This window comes from Aptenodytes patagonicus, chromosome 17, assembly GCF_965638725.1.
Source record: "Aptenodytes patagonicus chromosome 17, bAptPat1.pri.cur, whole genome shotgun sequence".
Lineage (NCBI taxonomy): Eukaryota > Metazoa > Chordata > Aves > Sphenisciformes > Spheniscidae > Aptenodytes > Aptenodytes patagonicus.
In genome coordinates this window covers 13,499,595-13,526,174 of record NC_134965.1, presented here as the reverse complement: position 1 = coordinate 13,526,174, position 26,580 = coordinate 13,499,595, and the positions used below count along the sequence as shown (strand labels likewise).

General features: G+C 42.5%; 1 protein-coding gene across 3 annotated transcripts; it reads left to right on the top strand.

The window, feature by feature from the left end:
* Nucleotides 1-994: 994 nt before the first annotated feature.
* On the top strand, nucleotides 995-9,190 carry XAF1 (XIAP associated factor 1). 3 transcript variants are annotated; one of them, XM_076354375.1, is made up of 8 exons: nucleotides 995-1,094; nucleotides 3,789-3,924; nucleotides 4,941-4,997; nucleotides 5,795-6,047; nucleotides 6,846-6,913; nucleotides 7,186-7,398; nucleotides 8,034-8,103; nucleotides 9,043-9,190. In XM_076354375.1, exons 1-8 carry the CDS (start codon nucleotides 1,063-1,065, stop codon nucleotides 9,063-9,065), a joined length of 852 nt encoding a protein of 283 aa, XP_076210490.1. In that variant the 5' UTR covers nucleotides 995-1,062; the 3' UTR covers nucleotides 9,066-9,190. The 3 variants fall into 3 exon arrangements, with proteins under 3 accessions (XP_076210490.1, XP_076210489.1, XP_076210488.1); XM_076354374.1 differs by having other exon boundaries at nucleotides 7,186-7,536; nucleotides 9,046-9,190; XM_076354373.1 differs by having other exon boundaries at nucleotides 7,186-7,536.
* Nucleotides 9,191-26,580: the final 17,390 nt, after the last annotated feature.

The following is a 26,580-nucleotide window of genomic DNA, read 5'->3' as shown; positions in this document are numbered from 1 at the left end:
CAAGCGGACACCAGCCGTGGTGGGGCGCAGGGCAGCTGCCAGCAGAGCCTGCTGCCCGAAGGCAGCATTCCTGGGTTTGGACCACAGTGCCTGAGGGTTTTTTTCATGGTGCTTCCTCTTCCTCTCTGCTGGCTCCTGCCCAGACTGCAACCTAGTAGACTGCAATGTTACGGTTATCGGTAAAATACCATCAAAGGTGAGTTCACAGGCAGGGCTGCCATGCTCCCTGCAGGTTCCTCTGTGGACAGGTGCTGGTGCTACACCTGCACAACACACAGCACAGGTGCTGGGCAGGAAGGGGTGATGGGGCCCGAGGGCTCCCCACAGCCATTGCCACTCCAGGCGTGGAGGGGAGATGGTGGCAGGAGGGCTCCCCGCAGTCCTCTTGGGGAAGCAGTGGCGAAGATGGTGTCCTGCTACCTCTAATGTCCCTGAAGCACTGGCGGGTGGGCAGCTTGCCACAGCCTGCTGCCTCCCTCCTCAGGGAGCCACAGGCTCACTTGGCTCCTCAGCAGGCGTCTGCAGTGGGTGGGAGAGTGTGGACATAGAATCATAGAATCATAGAAAGGTTTGGGTTGGAAGGGACCTTTAAAGGTCATCTAGTCCAACCCCCCTGCAATGAGCAGGGACATCTTCAACTAGATCAAGTTGCTCAGAGCCCTGTCCAACCTGATGTGCCTGGGTGTTGGGGGGTAGAGGCCAGCCAGGTCAGCCAGCCCTGCTGCAGTGGGACAGAGGAACACCTCTGCCCCCAACTGCTTCAGGCAGCTCCAGGCGGCAACCCAGCCTGCTGCATAAACCAGCTACTTTAAATTAAACTTATTTGGGAAAGAAGGAAACTGACACCCCGTAGTTCCTCTAAGGACTAGCAAACTAATCTGTATGTGGAACTCGCACTAAAGACTAATACTTGTCTGGCAATGCTGCTGTTTCTCCTTTAAAGAATTTTTGGCTAAGCAGCTGTTTGGGGTGGAGTTACCGCAACAGAGGCTTTCAGTTTCGTTTTTTTTTTCCTCTCTGCTCTTAGAAGAAAGGATATCCAGCAGAATAAAAAGAAAAATCATGACAGAAGAGAGCAGGTTCTGCAAAAATTGGTAAGAGATCTTTCTCCCTCTCCACCCCTACAAACTGTGGGGATTTCAAGAGTTTTCTAGGATTTTCCTTAATGTTACCTAGGTCTCCTGTAACAGGGGGAGAAGAGGAAGAACCACACGACAGGAGGGGGGTACGCTAGCCATTGAGTAGTAAAAAAAAATATTTTGTACGCATTTTCACATTTCCAGGTTGCTGCTTTCTTGCTACTTTGCTGTGGAGAGGTTTCTTCCATAGCCCTCCTCCTATGCTGCAATATTCTCTTCTTACATAATATCACTGTGGGTAATTTTGCAGTATCTGGCAGAGGAGTCAGTGCATGGACCATGCCAAACCCAGCAGCTGCTTCAGTTTCCCCCCATGGCTGATGTTTCTTTCTGTTGCTATATTTGCAGTTAAGTGATAAAATATTCATTTTTTTCAGGGTAATTGGCCATCTCTCATAGAATAGAAGCCTGAAAGGGGCCATGAGGATAGCATAGCTTGGTGTGTCTCAACTAGTAGCTAGGCCATTGGGCAAATTATATGAACAAAGACTGTGAAGCACTGCAATTAAAAAAAGGAGTCAAACTTAGAAAGGTTAAACATGAGCTTAGCCTCAATTTTATTTGGTCACAAAGGAAAACCAATGCTTAGCCTTGCACAAAGAGAACCTGTGCATTATATTCTAAAAGGTTGTAGGGGATGCTTTGAATAAAGCAGTTGCTGCACACTGGTCAGACTCCTTGGCAGACCTACTTTGCCTAAAACTTCTGATAGATGCCTCTAAACAATTCTTAAAAACTCTGGTGACAGAGATGACACATTCCCACAGGAAATCCACTCCATTGCTTATCCATCATGATCATGAGAAGCTTCTCCTCATGTTTGAAGCAGATTTCCCTGAGGCAACTTACCTTCTCTAAGAAAATTAGAAGAGTTCACTGTCCCAGGGCTTTTTTGCTGTGGCTGCTCTGTCTTGCGGTTGGGCTGTTCATAATTTATGTGGCCTTATCATGGCCATTCCCTCCACATTGAGTGACCAGCAAATATGTTGGGCAGACCGGTTCTGTGGCCCAGACATGATGTCAGAGTTTGGAACAAAGACTAGCGCAGAAAGCCCAGATGGCATCAGCTATTCTGCCTCACGCATCTCCTCGAAGTAGCAGAGCTGGAAGTGTACATGTCCTTTCAGGCAGTCTTCCTACTCTTGTAGGCCAGAAAGGTTGCATGGGCTTACCTCCAGCTGCCATGTCCTAACGGCCATCACTCTCTTGTGTCAGGCATCAGTATCTCCTGCCGCAGGGTCCTGGGCCCACTGCAGTAAAGGCTTTGAAATGACAGGGATACACCTCACCGCCTGTTGCCTGGTGCACTAATGTCTCTGAGCCTGAAGTGAGGGCAGTGAGGCAGACATCCTAAGACAGGTCCCATGGGATCAGGGTCCCAGGCCCTGCTGGCAGAGGAAGTCAGAAAATCAGCTGGTGTGCACATCAGTCATCCCGAAGCTGTTTCAAGAGGAGCAATGGAAGTTTCATGCTGCTTAAGGTTTGCACCTGGAAGCTTCTTCAGGAGGTCTTACCCAAGTCCTGTTGAACTGTATCTCAATTCTTGTCACTAATGTTGTGAACACATCAATTACTGAAATCAAGTAAGTGATTTCCCAGATAAACTTAAGTGGCTCTTCCTGAATGCACTGAGCATAGTGACATCTGTGTGTCTCAGCTCCGAGGTAGCCTTCATCTGAACAGAACAGCTGCTTGGCTGGGCTACCTTAAATTGGTCTGCTGGGAGCCAAAGAGCTGTAAATTTTGTGATACCTTAGATGACACCCAGAAGAGGGGCCCTTCTTTTCTTTCCATATCTGCAAACAATGTAAACAACAGCCAGAGCTTTTCCTGAAACAATTGTTGGACAAATATACCAGGATCCTCCAGCAGCTGCCCTGTCCCTTTCAGAAGTTTTCCTGGTAATACGGCAGAAGAGAATGAGAAACAGAATCCAGTCTCTAAATGTCTCATTAAGATTAATTGGAAAGACAAATACTTACTTCTAGTTTTTAGGGACAAACTAGTTGAATTGTAACCAGTTGTACTGGGTCTGGCTGGGATGGAGTTGATTTTCTTCATAGCAGCCCCTATGGTGCTGTGTTTTATATTTGTGGCTAAAACAGTGTTGATAACATACCAGTGTTTTGGCTTTTGCTGAACAGTGCTTGAACAGTGTCAAGGTTTTCTCTTTTTCCCCACTCTGCCCCCCCTCAGTGAGTAGGCTGTGGGTGAGCAAGAGTTTGGGAGCTGACCCAAACTGACCAAAGAGATATTCCATACTGTATAACCTTATGCTCAGGAATGAAAACTGCATTAGAGGAAGAAGAACAGGGTTGGGTTGGGGTTTTTTTGCTTCCAAGGTGGCTATTGTTCCAAGACTTTGGGCATAGATATGCCTGTGGGAGGTGGTGAGTGATGCTTCACAAGTGAGTCTTTTGCTTCACTTGTTTCCGCCCTCCCCCCCTTTTCTTCAAGTATTAAACTGTCTTTATCTCAACCTACAGATTTTTTCACTTCTGTTCTTCCTATTTTCCCGCCCTGTCCCACTGTGTGTGTGGTGGGGTGGTGGTGAGTGAGCAGCTGTGTGGGTGCTTGGCTGCTGGCCAGGGTCAACCCACCACACCAGTTCATTTACTCTTCTCTCTTTCTCATTTATGTGCTCGGTAGTAAACGAGATGTGTCTGCTGCCAATTTCTCCCTCCATGAGGCCCACTGCTTGCGGTTTCTCACTCTTTGTCCAGAATGTGATGAACCAGTTGCCCAAAAGGATATGAAAGACCATCAAACAGAAGCACACAAGCAGGTAAGGAATGCTACACATTCTTCAGGGTTTTCTTGCAAATAGCAAAAAGCTCTGCCAGCCCTGAAGTAGTACATTCGTGGTGCTGTGCTCTATATTAACTAGAGTTGAACTTCTGTAATTGTTTGACCAGAAAATCTATAAGGGTCTGATATGACCCTTCAGGCCTGGTCACAGCACCTTTTGATCTTAGTGCACACTCAGCTTAAGAAAATAAAGCTTCCACTGTGGTATCTCAGTTTCCCCAGCAATACAAATTACAGATCAGGTATGGATACATACTCCTAGTGCTTGTGAATTAACCAGAGCACGCAAGTTAAATGATTTAATTAGAGGAAGACAGACAGTACCTGATCTGACATAAGCCTTGCTTGTACAAAGCTATGACATCAATGCACTTTTTTACAAAACTGAACTGGCAGAGTAAATTTATCAGCTCTTCATATAGTGAGGCAATAGCATTCTTAATATAGCGTTAAGAACCCTGTAGCTAGAGGTACTATACTGAAGCATGAATATGCAGGCATGACTTTTTATTCTGTCTTACTAGTTTTATTGTTTTAGCAATTCCATTGATTTCAGTTACTTAACAGAACACATGAGTAGCTCTCGTGGCAAACCTATAGAAAACTAGCATACCTCCTATGTTTTCAGAGGGGCTATTATAATTTAGACTAGCTGAATATCAGACCTATACTTTCAAGTTAAACCTCAGTCAAAATTTTGAATACACCCTCTTTATTTCACATCACACTTTGCATTTCACATGGGCACCTTTGAGAACTGGATCCTCGCACAGAATGACAGCTTCCTGCAGAATCATCAGATAACTGTTTTCCTCAAATTCTCATCAACACAGCTCAGGCCTGACAGAGAAACAAAAATTCACCCGCAGCTTGTCGATGATTGGGATGAAAATGACGGGAAGATCATCTCAGCAGCTTGAAGTTGTATTGACATATGAAAGCACTAACCATCCTCCTATGCTCCCAATGAACTGCTCTATGTTTTGCTTGCAGGTCAGATGTAATCTTTGTCACCAAAGCACGCAGCAATACCAGTTGGAGCATCATGAGGTAAGTATGGAGTGCAGTACTTTTTACCTTCTAGGCTGACCCCTTTTACCAGCCACCAAGAGTCACACTAATGGGTTCAACAGCAAGAACATGTAAATCCCTGACTCCTGTCCTGGACCATGAAGAAACTTAAACCTCTCAACAGTTGCAGTGTTTTGGCATACCTTTTCCCCCTTGTAAATAAGTATATCTCATGGTGGTTGCCCATCCAGTTGTGATGGGACAGTCTGTTCCAGGGGATAATCTATTACTTTCTCATCCTTGGCACCTCAAGCTGATATTCTTTGAGGGCTTCTCAAAGACATTTCCGTCCTGCCCCCACACTCACATTACTTGCTTTTCCAAAGGAGTGGTTATACAAAGTGAGAGTCAAGGAAACAGCTAAGGAGGAGATACACAAAAGAATTGGCAGAGGCTGGGAAGTGAGAGCAGCCTGTCCATGCTAGCTGTAGTCTAACCATTTCAAGGAACCAAAGCAGTGAAGACACAGCAGGCTTCCCCTGGTGGTGGTAGCTGAAGTATTGGAATTTTCTAGGTGGGCTTGTGCTCTGTTGCTAACCTGTACTGACACAGAACATCTTCACTGCTATTGATTCCCATTTTGCCTTATATTGCTGAAATCATCCTAAATTAAACATAGCCTAGATAGGCGAACTCCTAATACAGCTAAGCCTGCATTTGGTTGTGTAGATACCCCTTAAGGATGGCATTCTTAAATTGTCACTCGTTGCTCTCACCCAATGCCCTCTTTTAGTATTGATAGAAAATTTGCAATAATTTCCTCTGTTCATGTGCAGACCAAGGAATGCCACAAACGAGCAATGAAATGCAAGATCTGTGAGCTTGAAATGCCCTTCAACAAGCTGCAGGAACACCTGAACACCTGTGCCAGCCGAACAGAGTGGTGTTGGGAGTGTAACAAATACATCATGTACAAAGACCAGAACAAACACAAAGATATTTGTCAGAACAGTGCTCTGTCCTATCATAAGGATGTGAACTTTCAAACCAGTGAAGCATCCACTAATGCAACATTTATTTGCCCCACTGGTAAGCAAAATTCCTCATTGTCATGGACTGGGTCAACTCTGTTAAATCTCAGTGAAAATTCTCCTGCCTTCTCTACAATTCCCAGTAATTCAGGATAGAGGGGATTGTTGTTTAACCAACCACAGTGAAAGGGCCAAGTGTTGCTTTCTATTATGCTGGTTATTGTAAAGCCAGAGTGGTTCCACTGACTGGTAGCTCATTGGCCATGTTCTTTTATGCCTGCCTTATATCCTGGAAGTGAAATTTCTTCTGTCAGAAAATAAGTGGCACTTCTTCCTCTTTCTATTTGTCGCACAGGAGAAAATATGATTTAGAATTTCCTCCTACTTCATATATAAAGCCAGCGATGCACACCTTGATTTCTTGAAGTTGAGAGCAGCTTTATTAGGCCTAAGGTACTAGACAGAGTATGTCAAGACAAAAAATTCATGAATCCTGTCAATGATTCCAGAAAAGAACAGGCATCAGTAGGTGCAATGGTTGGCAAAATAAACTATAGAGAGCAAAACCCCTTAGCAACAGAATTAGCTAGGCCAGGGTAGGAGCGAAGCATCTTGAGCCACAAAACATGGGGCTGGAGTAGAATTTCAAATATCCTGAAGTTTGCGAGAAGGGATGATGGATTGGTTTTGAGTGGTGCCAAAAGCAAAATGTAGTCACAGCTCTAATTCCTTCTTGGCCAGTGGAATCAGCATTCTGTGTTTCTCTAGAACCAGTGACCATAAGTGGATCTGAGCAGCCTGTCTAGATGACTAGTGTCAGTACTGTGTTTCTCTCAATTGTTTTTTCCTTCTGAAGGTACTGGAGGCAATCTTTGTCGGAAGTGCAATAAGTCATTCCCAGATGACCAGTACTCCCAGCATCTGGTAAGCACATTTGAAACTGAACAAGAGAATGGTCTGTGCTTAATTTCCAGCCAGGTTAGTTCTCTGAAAAGCTATATATTAGGTAAGAAAGGGCAGTGTGTCTTGGCTCTTCAAACTATAGTTTCATGATACAATGTATTCAGCTGAAGCATCACTGCGAGGTGGTGTTCACTGTCCCTCCCCGTGACTCATGTCTGTCACAAATCACAGCATATCACACAGTTGGGTGTAATGCCAATCTTCACTTTATTATGCATGCTCTCTTTTAACAGAATAAATGCAGTGTAGCCCATAAGATGACAAAAGTTCTTGCTGGCCAGTCAACTTCAAAACTCAGCAGTGATCCACCACAGTCTTCTTCCTCCCTGGCTCCCTCTTCCTGCTCCGAGAATGCAATGGTGTGGAAAGATGTCCGTCCCAAAGGGAAAGAAAGGGACCAGCCATTGACCTCCAAAACCTTGCTTAAGCCCCCAAAGGACAAAAAGGTTGGCTTTCGCTCTCCCACAAGAGGCAGACTTTCCACATCACCTCAAGCTCTTAAAGACACCCAGTCTTTTGACATGCTGGTGACCTGTGCCCATTGCAACATTCTTCTGCCACTTCCAACCCTTCAGAAACATGAGGTGAGAAGTGACACATTGGAGTCAGCCTTCTACATACAAAGGGCCGTACCTACAGAGTCACTACTTATCTCCACACTGCCTGGGGTCCCAGTGCCCATTTCTGGATTCCACAGCTTCTTGAAATGCTGGCCATAGGTGCACCCTCTCTGTAAAGCGTGGAATTTGTTAATTCCATTGACTATTTATGCTCACATCTACACAAACAAGATCCATTGCCTATAGTCTGCTTGAGTTTTAGGAAAATAATAACCATGACTCAAGCCATTAATTTTAAGCTCAAATCCTGGAAAGTCTTCAGCAACTGCCCTTATTTGCTGAAGGCTGATACTGTTCCTGCTAAGCAAATAGTATGATTATATCTCAGCTGCATCAGAGATGGAGCTCTAGATAATTTTCCATCCCAACAAAGAGGCCCAGTTGCCTCCCTACTGAATATGATTGCATGTTGAATATAATGTTAAATTATCCTCTGATACAACTGTTCCTTACTTTTCTAGATCAAATGTCTACGTTTGACATCTTTGAAAAATGCTAGGATGAAACAAAAATCAAGCCATGGAGAAAAAGGTACTGCAGAATTTCAGAAATTTAGAATAGAATCAATCATTCAGGATTATTCTACATTGGGTTAGTAGGAACAATGGGATATTTTGCAGAGGAAGTGCATCTAGAAAAGCTAATACTCAGAATATCACAAAGCTGTCTAGATTCCAACACACAGTGGGTTCCCATGAGGTTGCATTAAGCAAGCATTGCTTCAGAGCCAGTATGTTTTCACTCTCTTGACTCAGAGTAACGCATATTTTGCCTCTCAAATTATACTACTATGAACAGTGCAGTAGCTTCCCTACTGTAAGCAGAGATCAGCACAAAAGATTTCACAGAACAGATGTTCTGTCCCAGGTCTGTCTGCTCCAACAATGAATGGAGACTTAAAGAATAGTTTCAGAAGACAAGAAGTAAAACTATTTTTTCTCCATAGTAAAAATTGCATATTCAGTAGAAGCATTGATATAATTATGCCAGACAATACCTCCAGTTGAGCTTGCACTGATCCACAGGCAGTAAGTAAGTCTCTTTCCTCACCCTGTCCCAGACAGGCTGTGCATCTTAACACTTCTCTCTTTGCTAACATCCCCCTCTGCTTTTCAGTTCCTAAGCAGTATCGTTTCCTCTCAGTCCAATTAATTAAGTGAAACTGAAAGCCGTTGTTCTCAATCTGTCCTTTTTCTACTTGGTTCAGTAAATGAGGTATTGCTTCTCCCTGTTAAACTTTCCTCTCCTGGTAAATTAAAGAGAGAAAACACCAAAGTGAGAAATAGGGGGTTTGTCTAGTTCTGAATTACAGTACTCTAGTCTTGAAATAAAAGTAAGTACATGGTAATTACACAGATTATTTGACTTGCATTGTGTGTTTTTTATATTGTTCAACTGAGTGCTGACATAGGAAGGCTGTAAAACTGAAACTTTAAAAACAGTCATAACTGGGCTTTGTTTGTTTTACAGAAGACTTTCTACAGCATTCATGACTACATCTGAAAATAGAGGCATGTCTTCAGATTGAACCTTCAGCTCAGCTTTAGCAAAAGGCACTGAAAGTGTGATCGCTTTATTGACAAATAAAAGTGACTTGCTACTCTGGATCAAGAACAAAGAGCGACTCAGATTTTTTTCCTTATCAAGAGAGGCATTTAAAAGGTTTTACCAGAAAACTGTAAAAGTGATGGGGGCTCAACAGCTGTTGTAATTTCAAATATTTCTGTGTAAGCTTGCCTTAGGAATGTACTTTTTCCACCCGCTTCAGCAAAGAGAGCGGCTTATTTAAAAATGTTTGTGCTGGAGGAGAGAAGGAAATAAGGAATTCAGAATTCCTTGTCATGTTGAGCGCCACCAATTCCCCTTGCCCTCACTGAGAGCTGAGACCTTAGTGTTTTTCAGGGCATGGCCCAGTGAAATTAAAAAACATTAAATCCTGCTCTCCTTCACTTCAGTGAACCACTGAACCTAGGGCTAGCACGGGAGATTGCAGACAGATCCAAGGATAACTGAGGGTGTTCATCTTCTGATATAAATGGAAACTGATAGAGCCCAATGGTGGAAAAGTTAAACATTAAGAGTGAGTGGATGCTTTATGCTAATATCTGTGAACATTTATGAAGCAGCCTTTGCTGCTTGGCATCGTACATCAATAAACACCAAAACATGTTAACAGCACAGTTTTACTATAAGGTGCCATTTTACTCTCATCCACCTTTAGCAGTGTTCAATCTTACAAACTGATAGCTGGAGTACATATGCTGACCTATAATTTGAGTAACATCTTACTTTTCAGATCCACACTTGTTGATATCTGCATCATTTATGCACAGGCACACATGGGATGCGAAGTCAGGCCAAGTTCATGAACTCTCTCAGTGATTCAGCAAGGGCCAAGGCTTGTTTATGCATTTTGTAGGCATATTTATATGGGCAGGACTGAGCTGAAATGCACCAATGGATGTTCCAAGAGTAGATACTTCCAACCACTGGGCTAGTGCCAGCATTGTGAGTGGGACAGCGGCTGGTCATGTGGCCTGGCAAGTGTCAATGACTTCTGAGGCTCCCTCAACCTTTGCAGCATAGAGACTGCAAAATCAACAGCTTTTCCTACATGCGTTCAGACCTCATTAATCTGAATCTGAAAGTCTGCTACTCAAAGGCCAAGAGTACGTAACTTCACTCCCTGTCTGTCCCAGATGTTTTGCTGATCAGGGTCTAGTGAATTGCATTTGAAAGCTTGCAGGAGTACTCTGGACACATTTAAGAAGGGATTTTTCAAACACAATCTAAGACAGCGCTCTCACTGAGGTTTATTTTAAGCTTTTAAAAAATTGTTCTGAACTTCTGGTAAGCAAGTCTAACATTGAACATGGTGCTATGAAACAGAATTTTCTGTATTTGGAGGCAGAGGAAAGGGCTGTGAAAGCATGTCCATTAAGGCCCTATCACTCTATGCATAAATTTATCCTCTTTTATTCTGCACTCGTTAGACTTTCACATAGTTTAGTATTCTTATTATTCTTTGATACACATCACAGCAATGGACTTGATGCATCTCCACACAAGCATAAGCTCTCTCACTCTGCTGTGTATTTTGGGGTCTGTATAGGTTCCAGCAAAGCTAGACTTAGCAGGCCTCCCAGGAACTCTTTCTTTATTGTTCTTCAAAGTCTGTTTGAAGAGGGCTGGTAAACATAACATGGTCTGAAGAGAGTCCACAGTAAATGAGTAAACCAAGTTTGGAGACAAACTGGGCAGGCAGCTCATGCTCCACTATCTAAATCTTTATACAGAGAAAGACAGGAAAGCTTTTTCATCCCTTTTGAAAAGGAACTTTGAAAACTTTGCTGCCCAAATGCAAAGGAAGATGCTTCGCACCTAGAAACAGCCCAATTTACCAGACAGGACAACAAACGGGCAGGAACAGGCAGGTAAGGGGATGGTGCTCGCACCAGTCCTGTTATCACAGGACAGCTGCAGACTAACGCCACGCTCCGTCATGGGTTAGCCTGACAGCACAGGACAGCCATGGGGTCACATCTTGTACTGTGAGACAGGAACCAAAGTGGCTGTGTCTGAAAAGTGTCACAAAACTTACATTAGAGCACAAGGCCAGCTTTATCCTTACAACCCTTTTCTGGGGTAGGGGTGTGTGTGAAGGCCTAGCTTCTTGAAGAAGTGGTATTTCCTTGCCTCTAAAAAGCACAGCAGCGCTTATTTCAGAAATCGATGCTGCAGTGTCATCGTGTGGCTTTTGGTGGTACTGGCATGAGCTAAACCGCGTCATGGCTGGAGACCTGGGCCTTGGAGGGAGGAGGAGAACCAGGTGCTGCCTCACCAGTGTGTCGGTCCTGCTCCCAGGCTGCACAGCAGCACTTCGTGGTTACTGTATTGCTTTGGCACTGTTACCATTCAGTAATTAATAACTTCAGGCTCCCAGCTAGGTTAAAGACAACAGCATCTGGATAAAGAGACCAGCAAGCCAAGTGTCCAAGGACTGTAGCACTCCTAAAGTCTTCCTGTGGCATGCTTTGGTGCCCTGTGTGCAGACATGAGAGCTAGCTGCTAGGAGTTTGTCTCAGCAAGAAGAGAGCCACTTGTGAGCCCCCAGAAAATTGAAAATACCTCTCTGAAGGATCTTGAAAACACCTGAAAACAATCTGACTCCTTCCTTTTCCCAAGGTGAGGAAATGGCTGTTACAGCTACATCAAATGTTACCCTGGTCCTGGAGGCGCTGTGCTTACCCTATCCAGCAAGGTGACCCCTGTTCCCAAGCTCTGTGAGCTCCCTGGGGACAAAACAAGGCTATTCATTTTTGCAGAATGACCTCTTTCTAAATTGCTGAGCTCTAGAGGGAGGGTAAAGGACCTGTTCATTTGCAGAGTCAAAGGTCTGTATGAAAGCAGCAGTGGCCCACACTTAGTGCAAATCTGAGGTCGAGGGTCCATATGGGATATGGATAGTGTAGCACAAAGTTAAGGGTGAGAAGCAAGCTTCCTTTGTCTTTTGCTCTCGTCGGTTTCAAATTTCCCCAGATTTGCAATCCAGTTTGGTGTGGAAGTGGAAATAGCTTTGGTCACTAGATGGCAATAAAGAATCAATATGCTCTTCCCTGTTCAACAGGGAAAGTTTGTAAGAGCTTGGCCTAGATTTGCCCTGGGAGAAAGAACTGGAAGATACTAGAGAAACTGTGAAAATAAGTGTGCAATCATTCTGCTTGGTAATGAGCATTTGTTTTGTTATTGTCTCTTTCTTAAAAAAAAATTAGATAGGTTGTATTTACCAAGCAGAAAATGATTATCAGATTAAAAGTATAATTCTGAGTAAGAAAAGGAAGCTCAGCCTCACCAGGACAGCTACTCAGAGAGTATGGCATCATACTCCTGAAACACCGCTGATGTTTCAAATACACTGGGATTTCAGTATTTCGCCCTGAAGCTTCAGACACATTTTTATTCTTTAGCAGTGGCAGGAGGCAATCCATTTCTGTATGACCCTCTTTCCCCAGTAAAAGCTTACCTACATGCCTCTCCATACATTTTTTTTTTGGAACAATTTTTTTGTCATAGTGAAAACTTTAATACAAATCTATGAGATACCAGAGTGAAGCATACCTTGTATTTGTCAGTTTCCTAAGTGCTGTATGCTGGTGGCTTCTTCTCCACTACACTGTGCTGTGTGTATCTTAATTTTGCTTGAAGGTTAATCTTGTTTGAAGGCAGGATTTTTGTGTGTACAAAAAATTGCAAAGCCAGCTGGCATATCCTACTCCCATATACTGTTGTGATTTGAAAGCAGTGTTATGGGAAGCAGAAGGAACTAAATGAAGAAATTAAACTGACAATATACCCTGCAGTGAGCTGATGGGGAGAAGCTGAATGACCTATTTTGGATTTGCCCACTGCTGCTTCTCAGTGGTTCTGTTGCAAAGGACAATGCGGGATCTCAGTGCTTATTGCTGTCTTCTATGGGATGTGGATTTTCAACAATCCAGAGGGTAAAAGTCGTCTGTGAAGAGCCAACACAAGGGCCCTATACCACTTCAGCATGTTTAAAGAAAAAATAAGCAGCATATTTTGTACAAACCATACCCAACTATGTAACTTGTGTAGTACCTCATGATTGACAGCTCTTCGTTTGCTATTGAATTGAGTCACATTGGGATAAAACTTGGCAGAAACTTGAGCCCAACTACTTTTTTGATTATTTAGAAAAAACCCACAAAAACTAAACGAAATATTAGATAGATGACCGGGACTGGTCATCTCCTATAGTATATGAACATTTTTCCCAGCAATTCAGAAAGAAATGCAGTAAAAGTGCAAGTAAACAGTGGGGGAGATTATGAAAAGTAAATTAATTGGGTGACTGCCAGTAATTTCAGAGCTGTGTATTTCTTTGATTTCAGAAAGGCACATTTCCCACAGTCCACTAAGCCTAGATGCTGTCTTTGCCTGGATGTGTGCAGAAGCGGTGCAGCTACTTAGATCAGTTCTTATTAACAGCTGTCAAGAACAATCTTGTTCCCTGGAAGACAGAAGAACATGTTAAAAGGATAGCAGCCTTATATATAGCTGTGCATCCTTATGTGTCATGCCATTTCGTTCTTGAAGCGTTGCTGGCAGATTTCTCCTTGGATTTAATGCAAACTCTTTAATGCAGGCCCCCTACAAGGAGTGGGTAGGGAGCAGGTTGATAAACATGCCAGTCAGTCAGGCCAACAGCTTGGTTTGAAAAGAAAAAAATCAATAACATTTTCTTGGCTTTGTAAAAAGGTGGCATTTCATTTCTATACCATAAAGTATAATGATAATGGTTGTGACTGATGATTGCAAAGGCTTGGCAAGCCCATGGAGATAGTTATTGGAAAAATGTTCAAACTGGCTGTTGGGAGGTTGCACTTGTACCCATCAGTGTGAGAGAGGCAGCTGGAGGTCTGTGGTGAATTCTTCAGTGGCTGACTGGACTAAAGATATGCTTAGCCCTTCTCAGAGTTACCCTGAGACCAAGCCTCAGTGCAGCTTGGGTGGATCATGATAGTGCCTGGGTCCTGCGAAGACAGTAATCGCCAGCTGGATTACCCCAGCGAGCGGGACCGGGGACTCTGTCCTGCAACTGAGTGCAAGCAGTGCCATGGTGGTACCTGCAGCGTAAAGTGTTCACGTCTGTGGGGAAAGAAAGGGAAAATCAGGCTACCTAGTCTGAATCAGAGGATGTGACTGGCTCCTAAAAGGCTTTTCAGTGTGTTTGATTCTCCTGCAGTGCACATGTGATCTAGTGGAAAATGGGGAAAGAAACTCATCAGTATTTGCAAATCAGTAGACCATGGTGCGATTAATCTCCTGGAGCTGCAGATGCCTACAGAGGAGATGGCTGCAGTGCTGTAAGTACCTCAGGTCTTTCAGACCCAACAAGGGCCCTGGGATGTGATTCTTCTGGCCCATTTTAGATGTTCACTTCAGGATGAGGCAGACTGTGTCCTGGAAGTGCCTGGTTTTCTCTGTTGACTGCAAAGGATGTCTCAGTAACAAGCTCAGATGTAGACCTCTGCATGTCTGATGAATCACACCAAAAATACTACAAACATTTGAAAGAAGGGAACTGTTAATCTCAGTCATTTCTTAAAACCAGTCCTTTCCACGTCAAGGCAGGTGCCTTCTTAGGTAAAGGAAGGAGGAAATAAATGAGAGATGATTTATCAATTGCAGGTTAATGTGTCAGTAATTAAGCTTATGTGAAGTCTTTATGACCAGAGTAGGTTTGATGGGTGCTTTTTGAATCATGCTCATCTACAAACTATTGTACAAAGTGCACTGTACAGTGTACTTCCTCCAGTGCAATTGGCAGAGGCTGTGCAGCCAAGTAGCATGGCTTTGCTGTTTCTGCTTTACTTCAGCCTCATTCAGTTATGTGCTTAATGAAAGAATTAATGGCAAATTTAGGATATTGGTCTGTGAGGTGCTGTGCACACAGCTAATGGGTTCTGCATTTTTGTCAGCTTTCTGCATTCATTAGTTGCTTGTGGTGGATCTGACTGAGCAAGGGAATCCCTTCACACATTTCAGGAGCAAAAGTTTTATGCTCACAGATGCTTGCAAATTAAGGACAAACGTCAGAAGGGGAATAACCGCCATAAATATTCTACGTGGGCATCATAGCAGAAGCAGGTCTTTAGAAAGGAGTTAAATACAGTTGGAGCGGAGATTTTATAGAGAAGTTGTGGGAGGGGGAAGTTAAATCATGTCTGAAGCATCACACTGAAATGAATATGCTAGAATCTGGAGAAGGTCTCGTTTTCCTAAATATTTCTTACACAGAGTGTGGACAGTCAGAGAACTCTTATAATTTCTTTTTCTTTTTCTTCTTAATGAAAATCATATAAATAATTTTAATTTTTGGGGCCCTTGAAGCAGGCAGCGGCCGCAGGTGGGAATGCTGATGTAGCAGTGCAGGGCAGAGAGGGCTGGAGACTCCTCACACGTGGCTCTGATGGACACAGGTGAGTTTGGAGTGACAGCACCCATTGACACCCACCACCGCTGGCATTTTTGGAGCAGAGTTGCTAGTCCTTTCAAAGCAACAAAGCAGCTCACGATCAGGTCACAGTCTGTGTCATTTTGCATGGCTACAACACAAGTCATTTTAATCACTGCAGCTGGCTGAATTGACCATATGCTTTGTGAAGGGAGTCCATTGAGGTGGCTGAGGAGGTCCTGCTGAGGGATGGTCATCCTTCCCAGTGGCACAAGAACCAAATGAGGGACAAGAGTGCAGATCAGGAGGTCATTAAAGACATGTCATAGCAAGCACGCACAAGGGACCCGAGTTCAGGAAGCAAGGGCAACAACAGTTAAGATATACCTCATTTTCAAACGCTTGTCTCCGTAAACTGTGCAAGTTCTCCACACATAGGCTGAGTGTGTCTACGTGTGTAATATTTACAGATGCTTGAAAACACATACACATCCTCTCACCCATGTATAAAATATATAAATATAGGTGCACAAATAAATACAAAATATTATGTTTTACCAATCTTTTCCTTTAACTGAGATAGGGTTTAAGACAAGAGCCTCTTTCAAGCATCTGTCTTAATTTCTAAACTCTCTTCATGTTACCTATATTTTTCTCACTGTTAAGATTTTCATTACCTCATTGTTTAGAAACATAGGTATCTCTTTTACTTCTGATACCAGTTTGCCCTAGGGCTGATAATGCCATAGGAGCCTAGGGGACTAGGTGTTATGTATCTTACACACTTGGTTTCTGGGGACTGCTGGTGCAGGTGTGAATTGTGTGGCTGGGATTTTTATCAGCCAACATGGGCCAGCAATTGATGGTGACCACACAGCATGGAGAGATGCTGCTGCTTAGTTTTTTAGTATTAGTATTTTTGAAAAATGGAATCCATATGATTAGGAAAGCTTTAATATACTGATAAAGACCAACCTGAAATACAAGAAACAGCGGATGTTTAACTGTGTGCTGTTAAACAAATGGCAGCATTCTCATTCTTCTTGTGGAATTTCACAAACTCCAATGTCAGGGAAGTAGTGTAAGAGGCGCCAGCCCAATGCTGTTTGCTGGCAGACATAAGGTTAAACCAGTTTCACAGGTGTTTGCCGGTGTGCTGTGGAGGCTGGTCCTGGCTGGGCTCAGCTGTGGCCAGGGTGTTACCCTGAAGAGATAGGGGATGTATAAAAGGGATGAGAGGGCACTATATGCTCCTCTGGCATTGCTGGAGAGATGAGGTGCTTGTTGAGCAAGTATGATTTGTGTTCAGGAGAGGGGTACTGGTGTTGCTAGTGGAGAGCAGGCTGGAAGCTTTCAGACTAAAGTGTTACAGGAAAATGAAAAGCAGTCTTAGGGACTAGATGACCTCTACTATCCTTCTGTCTCAGCTTCTCTTTCTATGATCTGTGCTATCAGAGATTTATTACTGTGGTCATGTGAGCTGAAAAGTCATAGATTCAGCTTGCTGAAAGATCCCTGAAGCTAGAGACAGCAGTGGATAGTTCGACTGCTGGTGCCTGTGGTTGCACCTCCTCTTAACCTCAGTGCAATTCTGGGCATCTCTATGCTGTGTATCCAGAACAGCCGTGTGGTGTGGTGACAGGTTTGTATGTGAGGAATGTGTGGAAATGAGGTTGTAACAATGGCAGTAAAGTACTGCAATTTGCATCAATTCAATCAAGCCCACTAGCAAGTCATGATGGGGGAGGGCAGGAGGAAATAGAGGCTGCTGAGAGACTAGGCGGGGTGCTGCAGTTAGCATGAAGAACTTGATTTATCTTTCACTACTTTCATGCCTGTGCCATAAAAATGAGTGGACTAAGGTAGGTAGAGATCTCTCTGCAGTGATGGCAAACCTTTCAGAGGCAGCAGAGCAGAAGGAAATTAATCTGTGGGCTGTGGGAATCAGTATCCTCCAACTGCGTAAAATCCCAGTGAGCCACGTGTCTGAGCCGATGGCATGACACGCAAGCAACGGCAAGATTTGCACTGGCAGGTACCGTGTGTGGATCTTTCTGCTCTTCTCTATTCTTTCAACAGAAAAGTGTCACTTCTTTTTCTTTCTGTTAAATGGATGCTGCTACTCCCACAGGCCTGCACAAGATATCAAAAAACTGGTTTCCCATGACTGGAGGCAGTGCGAGGAAATGAGATTTTATGCTTTGTGTTATATTCAGAGATCACATCATAAACTGCTGTATCAAATTTTGACTGGGGCACAGTTCCCTCTAGTACCTCTAGACATCTCCTCAGAGGAGAAAGGTGGTGAATGGACTTGTTTCTAGTAGTCTGTTTGCTGTGCCAAAAGTAACTTTTTCTACCAAATGCAATGAAGGTTTCATATGTCTTCTTGATTCTTAGAGTTTGTTCTGCCTTTACCAGCCGGAAGGTACTTATTCCTAAGGCTCAAACTTCTTGAAAGTTGATTGTCATTGTAATAGGTCAGATTACACTACCCCATAGGGAATTTTCCACAGAAGTAACTTGCCTGCTGTGCAGAGCTTGGAGCCCAGTGCCAGCACTATCAATGTATTAAAGATGCTTTTCAGGAATAGGGAATATACTTTTTATAATGACTTGCAAATGTGAAGAGCTGGTGTGGGTGTTAGAGGAAACATTGAGTAGAGGTGAAGGTGAGGAGTGAAAATTGCTCTTTTAAAAGTAACTTGTAATGATTAATAAGAGTGGCTGGTACACAGATCAGTCCTGAGCTAGTTCTCATCTTAGGCTGTTCTGCAGAGGCAGTTGCAGCTGCATGGAGATTGTCTTGAAGCAACACTGAAATAAACTCTTTTTCTTTTGTTCCTTCTTTTTTTAAAAAGCTTCACAAAAAGGTGTCTCTGGATAATGCAGCACCTGTTTATTAATCACCTGGGATGGCCTTGCTCTCTGATGGGGCCATCTGAGCAGAGTGCCCTGAACACCGAGACCATGCGGATGCTCCCTTATGGGTGGTGTGTCCGTGCCCCGGCCCCGGGATGGTCACTGTCCACCGCACTGCCATGTGGCTTCTTGGGGCTGACTTTGACCTGACCTCAAGGGCACTGCTGGCGGGGCAGCAAGCTGGTTTACAGAATTGGTTGTGGCTTATGATGGCGGCTGCTGTTGGTGCTGAGCATGCCAGTGTGCGTGGGGTGCAGTGGCAGCAGTGAACGTGCACGGTGCCCAGATTAACCTGAGCAGCTTCTTGGCAGTATGAACTGCATGTACTGCATAAACACCCATAGGGTTCTGCTGTGATGCAAGTAAACTTGTTATATTTAATAACTGTCATTAGCTTGGAGAACCTTAGCAGTCTTTTTCTTTCCCTCTAATTGCTGAGCTCTTCAAGGTGAGCTTGGAAGGAAAACCCCTTACTCAGATTAGAGGCTACAGCTCAACTGAATGTTGTATTTTTTGTGCAGAAAGCTTGAATTTCCAGCCAACACACAAAAAAAAAGATTCGGAGTTTTTTTTAGTTGACAATAAAGCTGGTTTTCTTAGTTTGAGAATTACTTTAGTGAGTAATAGAAAATTGCTGTGAAAAACAGGTCTGTGCACAATGTCTTTTTAGGTAAACATTCAGTTTTCCAGCTGGGCCATCTTGCAAGTACGTTTTTCTGATTTGGGAAAGCAGCTTCTGTCATTAGGTGCTGACACCAGGCACTGAGAACATGCGTTTTCTGTACTTGTCAAAGTACATGACCAGTATAGCATACAGTATAACCATGAGCTGTGCTGTTTTGGAGGCATGGAGAAAAATACATGTAGACTCAGGTGGGATTTGCTCATAAGAACTGTTACAGAAAAGGCTTTCAACATTTGCATGAATTCAAACTGTGTGCTGCATAAGTTTTCTCTGCTGTCATTTTTAAATGGAGAGCCTATTATGCCTTTTTGTGACCTGTTAATTTGGGTTGAAAATTTTTTAAGTAAAGGGTAGGTTATTTTTTTCCCCAGTGCTACTTAGAAAAACATCACAGAATGATTTAGAAAAAAAAAAAAACTTTAAGATGTGGGCCAAGAGGAATCATAATTGCTTATCCCTGAAATTACTCATGACACTAGCACATTCTTATGATGTGCCTAGGTTTTGTGCAGGAAGCCTTGTTGTGGATGGAGGGGGAGGGTAATGCAAATTAAAGAAAATCAGTGGGGAAGACTTGGTAGAGTGCTCTGTAAAACACTGATCTCTAGTCCTGAGGAAGAAAACACTAAGTTTGTCTGTTGTACAGAAGCCTTATGGGTGGAGGAGTAGACTTTAAATGGTCACTTCAAAAGCTGTGAAAGTTTTTTTTTTTCCGCCTTTGTCTTCCAGTTCTTTGAAATCCTCAAGAGTCAGTGAAGAGTTGGTTTTAATGTGCCTTGTGGCATGAGCAGTAACCAGATGAATGGTGTCCTGCATTGGTGTGCCATTCTCAGATACCAGTGTGAAAGTCCAAGCTCTGGCAAGTGATGGCAGTGTTTTTTCAGAGGCCAAGATGTTTTATTTCTAGGGAGCATTAAGAGCTTTCTGTGACTAAGATAGCTGCTGTTTACAGTGAGACTTTCTGAATGATGGTGAAGGACTTCCTTTACACAGGTGGTATTCCCTGTAGGGCAGAAATGGGGTGGTTTTGCTGGTACTTCTCTGACAAGAGTTGTGTGAGAAAGATGAGATGATACCAGTGACATCCACACTTTAGTGCCTGCTGAACTCCACATGCTCAGGCTGAGCTGCCTTGCTTTGTGTGAGGCGTGAGAGCAGGGAGCTGGTTTCGCTGTGGTGTGGTACCAGTGAGGATGGCGGGGATGGGTGGTGGGACCCATTCCCCCTCCTGCACCCACGCTGGCAAAAGCTGGTGTATTTCTATCTGCTCTTCCATGTTTTGGTGAAAGGCTCAGCTGCTCTGTGTGAGGAGGGGTGTTTAACTGGCTGAGAGCATGTACCTGTGGATGATGCTGGGTCTGTGCTTAGCTGGAATCCTCAGAAGGGTTTTTTATATGCTACTTTCTGTGCTACTTTATGCATCAAAGAGAGCAAGTTGTTCAAACTGGTTCACTAAGACAGCAACAACATAACATCAAGAGAGGGTCGTTTATTCTCAGGTTTTTCAGACATGGTAGCTGTAAATCAAAGGGCAAAAATCAGTCTCTTTAAGCAGAAGTATTTTCCCAAACTTCATTGAGGAAGGGTGTGTAGAATATTTTTCCAAAATCTGTTGCAGAAGACACTTTATTTTAAACACCAATTAGACTTCCTTAAATGACTTTCTCAATCACTGATGCATAGTGAAAATATATAATATATATAAGCATATTTTCTGAGATATCAAAACCTGTAGGCATGTACTTCCAGTCTGGAGAGGGCAATGAAATGTGACAAAATAGGATTTTAAACTGAGTAGCCTACACATTTATTTGCTTGCAATACCAAGCAGATAAATGTAAACGCACATCATAACACATAAAAATGAATCCCATATTGAATATTTTGTTGGAGAAGCAATAAACTGCACTAAAAATTGATGAATGGCAAATATATTTTTATTTAGGCATTTATTTTTATGGCATTAACAAATAGAAAAATATATGGAAGTATGCAAATAACTTCATAGAGACATTAAAATAAAATGAACAATATCAAGTTGCTCATCCTTCATGGAGAATTTGTGCTTCAGTACTGTGGACATTATTAAAGCACATATAACATGGCTGGTAGAAACACTGGAAATAGATTTAATTCTTCAAAAGCCTGAGCTTTCACTGTATTTCCCTATTGAGAGCTTGAACTTTTTAAATGTTGGAATAAATCTGCTTTATGTTGCTTTTATCACTTACTTTTATGCATGCATATTTTATTATAAGATGTGTAATTGGATCTTCTTTATATATTTTTCTTTAAAGTTTTATTTAAAAAGTCAAAGAAATAATGTAAACTGTGATAAGTAGAACCTTGTATTAAATAAACTTTACCAAAGGATGATTGTCTACGGTAGGAGTTTAGACTGTTTATTATGGACTATTTCTAGTTAAAAAAAATGGGACTCTTGTCCCATTGCTGCTTGAATTTTTAGAAACCACCATGGTGTCTGTGGGGCCATTGAGCGACCTCTGCCAGGGCAGTGACCCCCATGGGCTTGTTCCTCCCTGCTGCTGGCAGGGATCCCTCTTGGGAAGTGCCAACGCAGGTGGGAAACAGCTATATGCCAGCAGTGCTCCGGTATCTTAAAATGCATGGGGGAGGATGCAGGGAGTCACCCCAAACACAGCGATGAACAGTGAATGTGTGGGTGGATATTTACTTCCTTTTGTCTGATGAGTTGTTCTTGCTGTGCTGTGGCCACTTTTCAGAGCACTTATTTATCATCTTTCAGTATCAAGCTCCCCTAGCTGGAAGTGAGATGGATAGGATAGCTTGCTGGTTTATTAGCTTTTAATATTCCAGTTGCAATTAGTTGCAATGAGTTTATTTACATTTGGAGTTTACATTTTGACTCAGTGGGGGGGAAAAAAAGAAAATATCTCTTCCTCTGTTTTATGAAGGAGCCTATGCAGGAATGAGGCAGATGGAAGAGGCCATCTCTTCTGCTTTTCTTCCATTAATTATAATTTAAAATGTAAGGATAACTAGTTTGTCCTCTCACACTGTTCGTGGGGATTATTTAACAGCTCTCCCAGCTTCCAGTTGTAATAGAGGTATAAAATGCTAGTGCTTCCTAATCAGTTAATTTGTGAAAAGAAACTTCACACCCATTTCCATTTTGCCTTAGATGAATCTTGCCACTTTGTCCTCTGAAATAATCTATTTGATTTAATATTAGCCTCACATCACTGGATTGCACATAATTTCTTAACATGCTGTGGTGATCTGCAGAGCAATGTTTGCTCAAGCTGGGCTGTTGATTATGAGTATCCCAGGGAGAATAAATGAGTCCTAACCTAGGAGACACTACAGAAACCTTGTCATAGAGGAAGCTATTGAGGCATCAACATTTATAAAATGTCTGAGGGTCTGGAGAGATGGAAACAGTCCCAGAGCTTTGTCCAGAAGTTCAAAATAATAATTTGTTGCGGAATTATGATTTCCCCGGGAAAGAAAGAACAGATGACTGTTGTATTGTATTCATATAGAGCTATGTGCAGATTAGATTTAACAGAAACCCTTCATGTAAGTTCCTAGAAATGACAGATTTTATTCTAGTGTTATTAATGAATTTTATTTTGTAAACTTTGCATATTTGTCCATAAAGGTCAGTTGGTAGGGTTTATATTTAATATTTTTATTCTTTTTAAAAAAACTTTTTATATATTCTTTATATTTGTTTTATTCATTTATAAAAATAAATAATGCCCAAATCCAACAAAGAAAGGCAGGGGGAAGTCAGGAGAAGAAATAAATCCTTGGAAAAAGAATCACTTGCCCAGTGACAGAGTTGAAAAGAGCCTGGATCTCTTGGGCCGCAGGCTGTGTCTCTGCTTTCAGCAAAGATGTTTCTGCAGGACTTTTCAGTCAAACAGCCTTCAGAGGAGGTGGTTTCTTTACCTGCCTGCTTTTCCATTTGCTTCCAGCTGATGGATGGGACATCTGTGTTCATGTTATTTGGATGGTCTGAGCAAAGGCATCGAGGTGCTGCTCGGCTCTCAGGGGGTGGAGGCACTCCTACGGGGCTCAGTTTGAGTGAGAGGTGACCGAGGTCTGAGGACATATTTTGGAAGAGCTATTCCCATGTGGAGCTGGATCTGACCAGAGGCAGTCTGGAACAGTCAGCGTGCAGGTTTGTGGGCATCAGTGGGCTGCCCATCACTTAGGCACAGGTGATGGACACCCAAGTGCAGGGCAGTCGGGCTGGGTGCACGTGCTGTTTAGCTTGTACCAAGGACTGTACAAAAAGGCTTTGGTCCAAACATGTTCTTTTTGCAGCGTGGCCAAATGCTGCCTGAGCTGCCTCTGGCTGCTAGGGCCAACTGCCATGTGGCCCTGCAGAAGTCCTCTAAATTGGCAAAAAGGCTTCTCACCTTCTTGTAAGTTTGCTTTTTCATTGCTAATAATAATTCCTGGGCTTCATCTTCCACTTGATGCTCGAGCTGTATTTCTCTTTATGGTCACCATAATTAATTTATAAGCTCAGAAATGACAGATAACGTTTATTATGGAGATGACTTCCTTGAACAAGCTCCCTGAAATAACCTCGAAGGATTTGTAAGGAACCTTACATTTGGTAATTAATTATGCAAACCTACTTTTAACATATCTTTAGGTAATCAGAACATAAGACGACAGTTGTCTTTGTTAATTGTAATGAAAATTTACTTATGAATATTGTAATTATGCACATTACTGTGTCTGCTGTCACTCATGGCTAGGGTACCTTTAGGCAGTATTATTTTCCTCCCATTGTCATTGTAACAAAGGGCTAATGGAAAGAAAAGACCTGAAGTTAGAGGTGCTGTAGTTTAATTTCAGAAAACATTATTTGCTTGTTCAGATCAGAATTGGAAGCTCAGTGCAGCGGCACCTGGGGAAGTGGGTGTACTGCCCCACCATCTCCAGAAATGGTCCACGCGCAGGTGTATTAGCAGGCAAAAGTCCTTATGTCCACCTGTGCCAAGCTTTTGCAGAGGAATGGTCTGCACTCTGTGGGTTAGTCCCTGTCAGTGGTAGGAGTGCAGTCACACTGGCTGTGGGGCCACTGATGCTTCTTTGAAATTTTCTGTACCCTGGATTAAAGCAACACACCATCTTGATGTGTAGGTAATGCAGAACTTTTTTGTACCACTTAAAATTGCTTTTTAAGTGTTTGAGAGCACTTCCATTTATCTTTGAGATAAAGCTGTATCTACCTATGTCAGCTAAGAATTTACCTACTAAGTGTTACTAAAGTGTGTTCATAGGTCAGGTTTTCTTTAGGGTGATGAAGTTACAAATCTGAAGGTCCCCTGGCCAGTTCTTGAGAGCTGGACAAGTGTGACAATTAATTATGAACTCAAATTCAGCTTTCTGGTACTGAATGTGGCCAAGTGCCTTATCCTTCCGCAAAAGCAGATGATCCATCAGAATGGGCCAGCTCAGCCTTTGGCCCTCATTTCTTCTCCAGCAGACAGCTGATAAAGGAAATTGCCATTAAATTAATTGAAGTTTGAAAGTTCACTTTATAGTTGCCCTTTATAACACAGAGAATGTCTTTGAATTTCCATAGCTTGACACTCACCAGAGGTCAATAATGTATCACTAAATATCTTTGTATGTGCTGCTAATACACATTTTCTGCCCTACCTAGTACTGGAAATGTTAAATGATTTTGATGCCTGATTACAGGCATGCCTAAAGATCTAAGCTCCACCTTTAGCCTGTGCTTCCAATACCCCATTTTCAAAGATGTTTTTGAGATAACTTGATTGAACACTTCAGTGAAATAATCTCAACACACTACCTGCTTCCCCCCTTTTACTTCTTACCCTCGTTATCTGTGTGCATAAATGGTGTAACTGGCTCCTTGAAGCATGTATGTCTGTTCTGCTGGAAGCCTGACTGAAGATGGTGAATTTTTGTTTCTTTTTATTATTTGTATGAATATTATGCCTTCCCCTAGCTGTGCTGATAGCCCCATCATGTTCAGGAGTGTGTAAACACAGGAGGAAAGCAATGCTCTGAAGAGCTTATCCAAATACATAAGGCAGGGAAAAGGTGGGAAGAGGAAAATTTTTTTCTACCTCTTGTAGAGACCTGGAGCTGAGAGACGCCAATCTCACAGGCATTTTCCGAGGTCAGTTGGAGGACCCAGCAGATCCAGGCTTTCAGCTCATCTCTTTTATGCCAAAGACAGAAAACAGGATGAAAACATACTTAAAATATGACCTTACTCAGACCACTTTACAGGAACTAGCTTCTCATGCTTTTTGATGAAAACTCTCTGGCAGTGCATTTTGAGTCTATTTGCAGCTTATGCTACAAGATTAGGCCATGACAGCATGTTTTTTCCATTTTGGTTTTTTTTGGGGAAAAAAAAATCTGTTCTCTGCCACTTTCTAAAATCCAGAATGAAACTGGTGAATAATAGTCATGACAGAGTTCCAAATTTGAAACCTGGAGGATGGAAAAATGGCCTAAATCTCCATAATATCGCTTTGAAGTCTTGTTTTTAAGTCTACCCCCGTTCCCCAGATATTTAAAACTGTAGAGATACAGACACACAGAGAGCGAAACCTGGTAGAAACACAGGAGCTGATGCTGGTCCTTGATTTCAGAACCTGACCTAAATGACTTTGATCTCTGCAGGCAAACCTGCTTCATAGATATCTGCAAGTACTGATGCCATTCTGCACACCTCATTTTACTGTCATGCAATTAGAAGCTACAAGTATGAATGCCACTTCAGCTTTGTAGTTTGCCCTTTTAATTTTGTCTGTTGCTATGGTAGCAACAAATGATTGCAATCACTGCTGTTTATGTTGCAATCCAAGTCACATCAATAGAGATCCTGGAAAATAAACAATAAAAATGTGACTTAACTGTATACTGCATTTATTGTTATATGCAATACGTTGTTCACGATAATCAGGATTCATCGAAATCTTTTGTTCCTGAAGCATTTGGAAAATTCCTTTAACTAAAGGGTTGTCAAATGATAATTTATTTTCAATACACACTTACCCAGTGCTCTTCACACAGCTGGACAATATTTCTTTTGCACTGTTTCCTGAGTATATCCTTGAAAACAATTATTTTAATAGTCTTTCTAGTTTTGAAGAAAGGCTGCTCTTTTTTTTACCTTGTATTAATCATAGTAGTATCTTAGATCTAAAATAATAGTCTTTAAAAAGATAATTCAGTACTTTCTCCCACACTTTGTCTGTCTTGTCTATTTAGATTATACAGGCTTTTTGAGGAAGGATTGTCTTTATTTTGTGCAAAGGCTTGTATAAAGGAACTTCTATGAGCTACAACATTAATAAACTGTAGTATCAATTTCTGATTTTGAACATTACCTGCTGAGCTTTGAAGAAGTTGAGAACAACAGAGGAGAGATAAA